General features: G+C 40.1%; 1 protein-coding gene across 2 annotated transcripts in view; it reads left to right on the forward strand.

Annotated features, from left to right (window-relative positions):
- Nucleotides 1-287: 287 nt before the first annotated feature.
- The window catches only part of LOC107835640 (PDZ domain-containing RING finger protein 4-like), a 67,180-nt gene continuing 54,983 nt past the window's right edge, over nucleotides 288-12,484 (forward strand). The window contains exons 1-3 of one of the 2 annotated variants that reach the window (XM_016668758.1): nucleotides 288-1,252; nucleotides 1,339-1,428; nucleotides 1,538-2,789. In XM_016668758.1, coding sequence (XP_016524244.1) covers nucleotides 992-1,252; nucleotides 1,339-1,428; nucleotides 1,538-1,615 — 429 coding nt within the window. In that variant the 5' untranslated portion in view covers nucleotides 288-991 and the 3' untranslated portion in view covers nucleotides 1,616-2,789. Of the gene's footprint in view, nucleotides 1,253-1,338; nucleotides 1,429-1,537; nucleotides 2,790-12,484 lie in introns of those variants that run through there. The other variant, XM_016668757.1, reaches the window with a different exon arrangement.

Raw genomic sequence — 12,484 nt, forward strand, 5'->3', positions numbered from 1 at the left:
TGTTTATGTACAAACAAAATTGAAAAAACCAAAGAACGAACCACACAGATTTGGTTGGTTCATTGGAAATTTTGTTTGCTCATTTTCTAATCTGGACCTATTTCATAAAGTAGGTCCAGACATGCATTTGAATATAAATTGTTGAAAAAGGTATGATGTAAAGCCTTTTGAGAGTAACATACAATTAAATTATTCATTTGGAGATCAGATTAGGTATTTTAATGGGAAAAAATATAAATGAAAAAACACCTTAATAAAACACAGGAAGTCAGAGCAAAGCAAAACAGGAACTGGGAGAATCCAACAAGGGGTGAGTGAAGGAGAGGAGGTCAAGTACCGAGAGAGTAAAAGCTGGGAAAACTGATTGGCTAACAGGTTGCAGGTGTGAGAAAAGAGAGAGAGAAGAGGAGAGAGAGAGAGAGAGAGAGAGAGAGGGGGAAAGTACAGGAAAAATTAATCAGACCTCATCAAAAAACAACTAGGCACAAGAAATAATTAAACATTTTTAACTAAGAAAGGACTGAACTAAAATAAAGCGGAAACGAGGATTGCCTGATCCAAAATAAGAGACTAAGGAATACAGAGCCAAAAATATAACTACAAACAAACCCATGAAAAAAAAAAAAAAAAATAACCCAGCATCCTGATAGTCGCAGCATAAACGTCATTCCTCCACCCAGCTCCGACGGACGCACCGGCGAAACGTAAACTGCGCAGAACATTCAAACTTTGTTTTTGTTTTCTCACTGCTCCGACTAGTTTGAGAATTTAAAATGTAAAATTCCTCTTTAATAAACATCCGTACCCGAACGCCAACGTTTCTTTCGCAAACTGTGTGCGTGGTCGGACTCAAAAACCCGACGCAGCGAGCGAAACCTTTAGACTCCGACGCTCGGTAGAGACGCAAGGAGTACTAAAAAAAAAAAAAAACCGCGTCACCGTGCTCGAAGTCAGAAGGGACGCCGACGGTCTGCTGCTGTCGGGTCACAGCATGAACGGCACGGAGGAGGAGCGCTGCTGCGTGGAGTCCCTCCGGGCAGTGAAACGTGCTTTGGAGGAGAGGGGCGCAGGTCTGGAGCAGGCATCCCGGATGGCGCGGCTCAGGTGGAACAGGAGGGAGCAGCTCCTGGTGGCTCAGGTGGCGACGCTGCAGAACGAAGCTCAGCTCGCCGCCTTCACGTATCAGCAGAGATTGAAGCGATACTTGCTGCACATCAGCAGCATCGCAGAACAGATCGCTGGATACTGTAAGGTAGGAGACTGATTGATAAAACTTTTTATTATTATTATTATTATTGTTAATAGGCTACACAGGTGTCTGTCTGTTGCTTGAATCAGAGTGATTCCAGTACAGCCGCTGACATGCAGACACACACGTCAGACCATTCAACGACAGGAAAGCCGCAGAAAACTGTTGAGGAGCGTCAGGTAAGGAAACTTTTTTGTTGTTGTTGTTGTTGTTGACCATTTTCTTTCTCACTCTTGTGAAGTTTTAGCTCAAGTTGCTGAATGCAACCTAGAACATTATTTTTTTTAGATATCTTCTGAGACACTGCTGGTACTGCAGATAGAGGAGTTGAGACAAAAAGGTTTGCAGACTCATCGTGCAGCTTGATGTTGCTTCCTCCTTCTCTATTTCACATACAGCTCATTTGTTTTCTTCTGTATGTTGACTCTGGTATCCCAGTCTGAGGGTTTCAGCAATCTCTCCTCACATCCTGTCATTTCTTATTTTCACTGGCGTTTCCAGTGTATAGGGGGTTGTGAATGCCAAACTGTTTCTTCATTGCACAACCTAGTTCATTGGCAGAAAAGCTGTCGGTATAAGATATTGTCTTACTAAAACTCTTGGCTCTGTTTAAACAACTTCAGCTTAATCCATTTGACCCGAGGGTTCTCTGCCACTCTCCCAGTGGTCTGGCACCGAATGTTTTGGCATTAGACCACAATGTTGCAATTAATCAATGACTGCAGAGTGATATGCTTTAGAAGTTAATGCTGTTTGTTCTCTCAGAAGCAAAGCAGACTGAAAATTTGGGCTTCTCAAAAAATAAGTATTACTAAGAAAACTTATGACAGAACTCGCTCACATCTGTGTTACAGCCTTCATTATAATAGGGGTGTGTGTTGATTTTAAAGGTGTTTAGGATACATTTACAGGAAGGTACAAAAAGGTCAAATGGGTTTGAAAATTCGTTTTCTGAGCATATTCATGGAAAGTCAAGTGGAAGAAAAATGTGTCTTAAGTTCTGTGACTGAAATTTGTATTTATTGAGGTCCACATGTATGGAAAATCAGATATTAGTTGATTACTTGGGGTGGCTATATTAGTAGTTAGCCTGTAGTTTGGTGCTTTACAGATCCAGCTTACCAAATGTACTGTCTTCACAGTTAGATAAGTGACTCATGTCATTACTAATTTCTATTCCATGCTGTCCCTATTATCATAGTAAGACTTTCCTCAAACTATGTAGAATACATTACTTTTAAATTGAAATTAAAGCTTTCTAAGCAACTTCAGAGTCCATAAGGATCCATATGTGCAGAGCAGAAGAAACAAAGTAAAAATATTACATTTTAAGTAAAAAAAAAAGATTTAAAACTGTTGATATAATATTGTGGACATCTTCATAGTTTAGGTTTGAGAACAAAATAGTCGCTCTCAGTGATGACATTTTGTTTGTTCTATTGGTTTTGAAAATGTGTTTCCTAACTCCATTGTGAACTTTTTTTTGTGGTTACCTAAAACCTCTCTTCTTTTGCCATGCAATTAAAAGGTGGGACAGATGTAATTGCTGTGATTTTTGGTTGTTACAGAAATGTATTAAACCTCCCACTCTGGCAGCCAAATCTAATATTAGCTCCTACTTTAGAAAGCCAAAAGGTTTCCATTATTATTCCCTGGCTAGGATCGGTGTTATGTTTAGGCTGCTGTTGAGGGTGGATAAGTTTAATTGTGGTAATGCTCACTTAAAGTGTTCCACTAATTACCTACAGCATGCTGTGAGTGCAACTGGCTCACTTTTGATTAATGTGGAAAACCGCTCTCTTTCCTGCCAAACGTGGGCATTAGAAGCCGCTATCTATTTTCAGCAATCCTGCTACTCAACTGTAAACTCTTCTCTAATGCATCTTTAATGGCTTTGTCACTGCCTTCTGCTTTCCAGATTGACTTTCCAGTTCTTAGGAAAGCTGTCTTGGAGAGAATAAAACAGAGTTGTAATGTTTGCCGGAGAAGTTATTAGCCTGGACAACAGAAATGAATCGCTTGTCAAGATCCCCAAGACAGTTATGGATTATCAGAGTTGTGCCAAACCATTGAGAGAGTGGCAGATATACCCTGGTCCACCTTACTGCAGCACACAGACAGCATGCTAATGTGCAATCACATGGCTGGTGTGGTTGTGTGTTATTGATCACAGATCTGTACATATCTGATTCCATATTTTTGTTTCGTTTTCAGTTTTTGTGCTTGTTGAAAGCAATTTATTTTAATAAAAGCTACCATATTTTTCGGACTCTTAAGTCGCTACTTTTTTCCCATGCTGTGAACCGTGCAGCTTACAGCCCGGTGCGGCTTTTCTGTGGGTTTTCTTCAACCACCAGGGGGCTCTTTAGCAGGAAGTGAATCATTGGAAGTCAAAATTGGAAATCAAAGAAGAAAGTGCTGATTTTCATTTAGAACAAGCACATGGTAGCAGCAGGTACGACGGAGACATGTTTTCAAGCTTATATGATGCAGCTTTTAAGTTGAAGGCTATCAATCTGGCAGTACAGGAGGGAAATGGAGCCGCTGCACGTAAACCCGGTGTGAATGAACCTATGGTTCGGCGTTGGAGACGGAGGGCTGGGTCCTTAATAGCAGATTAATTAAGGACGCAGCAAAACTGTGAGCGGTGGAGATACCAGCGGCTTATAGCCCAGTGAGGCTTATATATGTACGTTTCTATTTATTTATTTTTTTAACTTTGTGGGTGCAGCTTATAGTGAGGTGCGCTCTATCGTCTGGAAAATATAGTAATTATATTTTTAAAAGTTCTTTCATAGTTTCTTGGAATTCTGTTTTCCTCCCATCTTTCACCCCCTTAAAAAAAACATTTATATTAGGCAAATGTGTAGTTGTTTTAAGTGTGTGAATGGGGTGTTTAATGCCATTTGCCTTTATAGTGACACTGTAATTAATGCTTTTCTTGCTTTTTCTTTTGTTAGAGTCCACCTGTCCTACCTGATATCAGCTGTTTATTATTCTATACCTATTCCATACTGTAAATGCATAAATGTTAATATCTAAAGGTAAAAATGCATTAAAACCCATAAACATGTCCTTTTAACCAGCAATCCTAACCATTTCCTGGTAAAATTGAATCAAACCTGGGTAAGTGGAAGACAAGTCTGAACTGGAGAACAATTTGTTTTGAATTACTAGCTTCCTCTCCCTCCTACCTTCAAGAACTTTAGCCAAGTCATAGGTGTAAGGTTTTTACACAGTCACTTTGTCAGATATATTACAAAATGGTATCGTACTGTAATTAGTACATTGTAGTAAAATTATTAGAAAACACAAATTTTTACTTGTATTATGACACTTCTGTGTTTTTTACTTTTGACCAGTGGTTTTCCTCCATGCTCAGTCAAGACATTGGGCTGTAAGGAAAAAAATTAAGCAACCAGTAAATCTGTGTAAATTGCTCTCTTCGCATTTATTTTCCTTGAACATTCCAATTATTCATGAGCTATGATGGCGATAAATGCCGTCATCAAAGGTTGCTTTGTGTTTCCATCTGAAACATGTAGGGTAAGCTCAGGAGAGCGGGCTCACATTAAGGCCAACCCAGTGTGAGTGTGTGTATTTTTCCATGTGCCTCAGAGATGCACTGACCTAGATGCCAGTGATTGCGCGACAGAATTTGCAGAAGCTGTGTCAGGTCGACCGGTTCTGCCGCGCTGAAAAGGGATAATGGCAGTAAGACGATTATTCAGCCCTGCAAAAAAAAAAAAAAAAACACACCGCCCTTCGCTTGCCATGCAACCGGCCCATATGCTTGTTTAAAACCAGATCCATACACAAATGAAACCACAGATGAGGTAGAGCTGTTCCACGGCTCCACTTGTCCGCAGCCAAAACCACATTCTTTCCGTGGAGCTCAAAGGTTTGGAAACTAACAAAGTGGTCATGTAATTCAGAGACGGCTCCTATTATTCTTTACTTCTAAGGTTGAGGACAGTAGGGAGCAATATGTGCTCACTGAGACCTCTTGCGTGATTGGAAGGAAAAAGAGTGAGAGTACTCGCATCTTGGGTTTGATCAAATTCTGATCTGGCGAAATGGCCGAGATGAAAGCAGTTCAGTTAGCCTCCATAACAAAACAAAAGAATAAGGGTCTGATTCACTGCAGGAATGCGCAGTTTTTTTCCAGGCTTGTGCATCCCTAAAATCACAAAGCCCTGAGAAGGAGACTTTGGTCTTTGCTTTAATGTTTTCTGCTCCTTGTATGCGAAATGGGACCGTAGCTGTGACTGTAAACAGAGCAGGTCTTGTACTTTCATCTGTTGTGTATCTGAACATGTTTATAACTCAATATTAAGGAGAAGATAACAGATTTAACTTGTCTTCTGCCACCCCCACAAACACATAACATTCGTGGTCAGGAGTTGTGACTTGGTCAGGTGAGGGAAGTACCTATAACTTCCTGACATCCATAGAAGAAGAAGAAAAAAACAAAACAAAACGAAGTGAGGCCTTTTCAATAAACAAAACAACAACTTCATTTGACAGTTTAGCACATCTTTTTATTACATGTCTCTGTGTGTAAGCTGTTACTTTGTACTCCAGTTTCCTAAAGCGTTTTGTTGGCTTTAAAAGAGAATGCCGGCACTAAAGAAGGGCCATTAAAATTTAATTTTAGATTTCAGATGTGTGAAACAAACCATTAAAGAAAAATCCTTGCTGCGGCTCTCGCAGCCGAGGTGGTGACACGGGGTTTGTGAGTTCTGTTTGCCTCGGCCCCCTGGAGGTGTTTTCTGTACCTGTTCTGCTCTGTTTGGAGTGCCACTTACCCAGAATTTACACCATGTAAACTGTTTGTCTTTTGCCTGCAAGAGAGGGACCGCCCTGCTCACCATTTCCTTTTTCCTCTCCAATTTGACTGCCTCACACTGAGTTGCTAAAACAAACTTCTGCTTGCAATAATTTAGAATTAGCAGTTAAGGAAATCTTAAGCACTCTGATTATTCCATGTGACTGTCTTTGTTTAATATTTGATTCTCATCTTGCAGTCTATGCATAGATTTTTTTCATTTATTTTTTTAAATAATGGAATCTGTAATGTTTTAGTAGGTGTTGGTTTGGCGAACGAGGCGTTTTTCCAGAGCTGTGAGGCAGATGCTGGGATTTGGATGTTTCACCTTCTACGGCTATGGAATCGGACCAAGTCAAAGAGCTGTAAAGGCAGTTTGTTTATGGCTCTGTACGTGCGTTTCGATATGTCGCTGCAGGCATGATTTGTGAGAAGGAAAACCATTTCACTAAAGACCACCCTGCTCGTAAGAATGAAATGTACCCAGAGTAAGCCTTTCTCTGTAGGAAAGTTGTTTTATAAATGTACCTCGGTTTCATCCACAGGACGCTGAGGACTGATGTGAACGTTGTTTTTAAAGATGCATCTGTGAATGAACACATCAAGCATACTGCTTCTTTGTGTGACTGCATGGGAAGATCAAAACATATCAGCTCCATCCTACTGATGTGAATTATTGTGTATTAATAATGGGTAGGAGAGGTCTGGAGTAGAACTGCAAGGTTCTCTACCAACTTCTTTCCTCAGGCTGTCGGAGCCCTTGACCTTCTCACAAACATGCACATCCTGCTGCCTTCACATCCACAGATAAACACACACCTCTAGGCACACTCGCACCTTGGACTCACTGGATAATCTAAATGTGTGAATTCTTGTGCTGCTGCTTGCTAATTTACTTGTTCTCAGGCTCGTTCGTGGTCCTGGACTGTTACCTGTCAGTCTGTCATGCCTGTCTTGCACATTGCTTGTTTTTACTGGCAGAAGTGAGGCTGACATACAATCGGCGTCATCAGGCCCACTGTCAATCAGAACTGACAGGCACACAGTAGATTTTAGCTTGACAGAAGTTAAGGAGTCTGTTTTGTTTCTATAAAATAAAACTACAGTCATGACCAAAAATGTATTTGTATATTTGAGGGGGTTCGCTGACAAAATACTCTATCTTTTCCTTAATAAAAGACAGAAAAAGTGTGAAAATTTGAAGTTTAACCATAAAACGAACAATGAAAAATAATGCGCTTAGAGTTGGAGAGAAGGATGTCCGATTTGGGAATCTCGTGGTCTCATCCATATTTTTGGCAGATGATCTGGTTCTTCTGGTAACGACCTTCAGTCTGTACTGAATCAGTGCGTAGTAAGGATCAGTTGTACCTTTGGTTGGAGACTATGGTTTTCAACCAAAAAAAGGGACTGTTCAGTGCCACAAGTAGAGAAGTTCAATTATCTTTGTTTGTTGTTTACTAATGAAGATGGTGTAGAGTTGGAGATGGATAGATGGTTTGGGGTTTCATGGTCAGTCATTATCTGTCATAGTGAAGTCACAGCTGAACCAAAAAACAAAAGGTCTCGACTTCATCACTCCAACCTCCAAACCTCACTTAGGGCCATGAGGTAAGGGTCATGACCAAAAGAAAAGATCCTGGATACACGCAGCTAAAATTAGTGTCTCGATTCAGAGATTCAGTTAAGTTGGTTCAGGCATCTTTGGAGATTTGGCATCCCAATGCCAGGAGGGCCCAGACCAGTCTCAAAAATCACCAAGGGGACGATGTATCAGTTCAGAATGAGTCGGAGAGTTTCGATGCGGAAAGAGACGTTTGAGTTTTCCTTTTGAACCAAGCAACCTAAAGTCGGATAAATGGGAAAACAATATTTCATCCACAAAGCTTTTAAACTACGCATGGAAAGCCAATATTTCCTGCTGGGTTATATGTGAACCACAACACCACAAATATCACTCTGCCATTTTTGGAACCTGGAGAATTTTTAAAATGGCCGGAAATGCTTTTGTGCAAATATATACATTTCTCATGCCATCATAAAAACTTGTGCCAATAATATGAAGCATACAATACATTTTGCATACCAAAAGTTGGAAAAGGATTAAAGTTGACCCACACAAAAACATAAGGGTTAAAATCCTTTTGACAGTGTACCGCTAGGGTCTACTGTCTTTCAACAGTCGACATCTGGAAAAGACACACAAGTCAATAGGCTTTAAATCAGGAGACTGAAAAGAAACTGATGACATTTCCAGGTGACCTCCTGCTGGTACGCTGATCGGTGCTTCCTTGTGGTCAGGAATGTGAACAAACAGAACTGCCGTGCTTCATGTTCTGACACACTAGTATGTAGCCGGCACAGCAGAAAACACTGCTTACATCTGGATTCGAAACCACCGATGTCATGTAAAACCTGCCTGTGCAGCAGAGCACTCATGCCATCAAACAGTGGAGGACGTGGCTTGAGTTTGTGGAAAACCCAAGTTCATTCGCCCCCTCTGTTCCCAGCTTTACTAACAGTAGGAGTTTTGGTTAGTCACTAACCTGATGCCTTTGCAGCTCACGCACACCTACTGATCTCCCAGAGCTGGGTAAACATGTGGCCTAACGTGCAGCTGTTGCAAAGAAATTACGGTTAGGGGCTTGAGTCAGCGTGTTCACATGAGAGCGCAGCCAGCTGTTTGTGTACATAGCATGACATAAACACTACAGTGGTCACTTTATCAAAACCGAACGTGCCAGTTGTGGTTGGACCTACCGTGAGGGGTGTTGTGTAGGCGACTGTCCTCCTCGACTGAGTCATTTACATTGTGGTGCCGGGATGTTGTTAAAATGATTTGATTGTTGTTGTTGGTTATCTCAGGATGTTCTGTTTAGTTTGAGAAATGAGTGCAAATGGCCCATGCTGGGTTTCTTCAACGCAGGCCGTCACTTTGTTGTTAAAATGTCTGCTGAACGCCGCTGAGCTAACGTGCATCGTCGGCTAACGAAACTGAAGTGACATCAGACTCAAAGACGCTTAACATGAAATCAGTCGTTTCCATTCACGTGCATGTTCACACGCTGATCATGGCAAGCTACCGGATGGTAGCCACAGCTGCCCTGGGGCGGCCTGACAAATATCGAAGAATAGAGGAAAGAAAAATGTCCAGACTTCACAGCAGCAGGGTGAATATATCAGACAAAACCCCAGTGTTACGCCTAACCTTTTAGTGGCGATCCATCAGGCATTCTCAGCTGCAAAATGAATGAATGCTACCTCTGCTTTTGTCAGCAGGAGGATTAGGATTTAATTACACCTGGGCAAGAGACTGCCATACAGTCAGAGAAAGCACTATACAATGGGAGACTGGATCAGCACATTTGTGAGGTGTTGAGGAGCAGGATATAAGCCTGTGTAATATGCCAGGTGCGCTCAGAGTATTAGCAGATGCTGGCAGAGTCTGTGGTGAAGATGTAGGATCAAAACAAAAATGCCTCTTTGGTTTCCTGCTCTCATTCCACTTCATGGGTAAAAATGAAGGAAGGAAAAGCAGGCAGCACAGGCATAAGGTCGAACAACCAGAGCTGGGTAGTAACTAGTTGCATTTACTTGAGTAATTTTCTCAAAGATGTGATATTGTTGTTGTTCGGGATATTATTTTGAAGTATCGCCACTTATGCTTAAGTAAAAATTTTGGTAGCTTCACTAAATGAAGAACAAACTTGTTTTAATCAAACCTTTATGAAATACAGACACACACTATGTTCAAATAAGACGTTTTATTTTTTTTATTTTTTTACATAAGCTTTGTTGTCTTCTGGGATATTTGGAGGTCAAAAAGCAAACACCTCTACATTGGCAGTGAATACTTCAGCCATCAACTCTTTAATATCTCTAAATCTGAAAAGTTTTTTTTAATCATTAGCTAAATGCTTTAGAGAAATAAAATAAGGACAAACATTTAATCTGATGGCTGATGTTCAATGGACAAAGGTGAGATTTTAACTTTTTGGTTTTAAAATCTTGTTAGAAGAATTATTATTTCAGGCAGCCGTCAAACATTCCTATTTCAAAGTGGAATAAAAATGATGCTTTCATTATCACAAGTCATTGGCATACATAAGATATAAACTACAATTCATCTTTTCTTTTAAGGTGCTCTTTTATTTGGACTAATACTTGAGCATAGCTCTACATCTTCATGTCTACATCTGACTGCATTGTTTTAACCCATTTATTTAAAATCCATTTCAGTGATTGCTAACCATCTCCAAACTAATAAATAGACATTTGGGGCAAATGTCTGCTTTGTCCTCCTGTGGACATGTGTTGTTGGGTTATGACTATTTTAGTAATTGATAATTGCAGTGAATGGTGCCACCTCATCGTGGTTTTTGTCAGCTGTGCTATATTGCACATGATATAATGATGCAGTACTTGGGAGTTGAACAAATATTATTTTGGAACGTGGCATAACTCAGAAACGCTACGAGAGAAAAATTATTTAAGTGTGAATTTGCTGCAGAGGGGGATTATGGTTTGGAGCTGTTTTTCGCTACTTCAGCTCCTTCTTGTTCCAACAGGGATCAGTGCACAAAACAAGGTCCACAAAGACATGGATGAGCGCATAAGAACTTGACTGGCTTACACAGAGTCCCGACCTTAACCCAGTAGTTCACCACTGGCTTGAACTGGAGCAAAGACTGTGAGGGAAGGGGTTAGGGTTAGAATCCTGATCATAAACAAAACTGACTGAGTGGCCAGCAATAGAAACGGCTAAAAAAAAATAAACTGGATCATTTGTCGACTAGTATTTTAGTCAAGAAGCAACTTTTAAAGACTGGTATCTCACCCATTATACTTACTAACGGGTATAGAACCATGTGAAAGTGCAACATGTTGTTTCGCCGTCTTTCACCCGCCACATACGTCAATGTTTCTCCGCCTCATTTCCTGCTAATTGATCTCCATCATGTACAGCAGGAGGCTCGGAACAGCCTGCACGTATGTTTGGATAGCTATCGCCGAAAACGAGCCAGATGTGTTGGCCCACAGTGCGAGTGTAGAGTCGGCACGCTGAGGTCAAGGCACCGGGTGCTGGCAGCAGACTTTCGTCTGCCTGTGCTGTAAAAGAGCTGCAACAAAAGGCTGATCTGGTTCAACTCAGTTTCAGGTTTACATTTGCTGTAGCTTCCCCACAAGTACGGTAAATTATGAAGATATTCAAACATTGTGAGAAAAAAAAATCAGAATTTTAAAGCATTTGAATTCATTTAGTTGTTTTTTTCTTTAGTCATTTAAGCATGCATTTTTCCTTAATGTTACATGCTTGACTCATTCTTAATAACTCTTTATAGTTTTTTAACTAGTTGTGCAGCTGCACAACTTCAGCCACGAATTTTGTTTAAACCTTTTCCATCATCCAATTAAACGTGACATTATGTTATTCCTCCTAATGACTTGCACTTGTTAAATGTTATAAACATCAACACTCATTTCATTTGTCTATCAAAACTTGACTCTGAAGTCTTCACTTCGACACCATCTTCAGAGTGCGAGTACTGGTTCTGAGACACAGCACAGCTTGTTTACTAAGCCCACACTGACGGTTTTCTACTGCAAGATTATCGATTGATATTGAAAATGTCTTAGAGATGTCTATTTGGATAACATTATACAAATATTCCACAACGTTCTCCCTTGTCTCCCTTGTCTCGGAGCAGAACTCAATACATTATAATAGTTTAAAACAATTAAAGAAATACTAAAATTATATATTATGACAATTAAGTATAAGTAGTCATATAAATAATTATAAAAGTATCGATAAATTGAATTAAAAATAATTTTTAGATTTTTCCAACTCCGTTGAAATGTGTCCCTAGTTTTTGTCAACACCGTCAGACATGAAAATAATGTAAAAAAAATCAGGCATTATTGGGGGGCACCAGAACTTCTGAGGACCCTATGACCACTTCCTTTCTCTTCCTTTGCTAGGAGGGCTAGTTAGCTCTGGTTAGCTTAAGTTATTCTTTAGTTTTTTCTTCTGTTTTATTCCTAAGTTGTTTGTCACAACCATGATGTGTCAACACCATAACTGACACTTTTCAAAACTTTGATGAAATTTTGTGAAATAAAAGCTTAATTTTGGTATAATGTAAAGATTTCATGGACCTGATGAGCTACAATATGGCCTCCTTCAGAATAACATATAAATTGAGGTAGTTTGGCTTTTTGTCAACTCTGTCAGATGCCAACTCCATCAGAGTTTCTGAGACTCTTTCAGTTAAATTGTTGTCAAATCTCACTTAAATGTGCAATTTAATCATTTTAATGTATTTTACATAAATTGCATTACTTCACATGTATCAAGTTTTTCATTTTATTCACTAGTTTGTCACCACCTTCAGTTCTGTCAACTC

Source organism: Poecilia formosa, unplaced genomic scaffold (assembly GCF_000485575.1).
Source record: "Poecilia formosa unplaced genomic scaffold, Poecilia_formosa-5.1.2 Scaffold17, whole genome shotgun sequence".
NCBI classification, from domain to species: Eukaryota; Metazoa; Chordata; class Actinopteri; order Cyprinodontiformes; family Poeciliidae; genus Poecilia; species Poecilia formosa.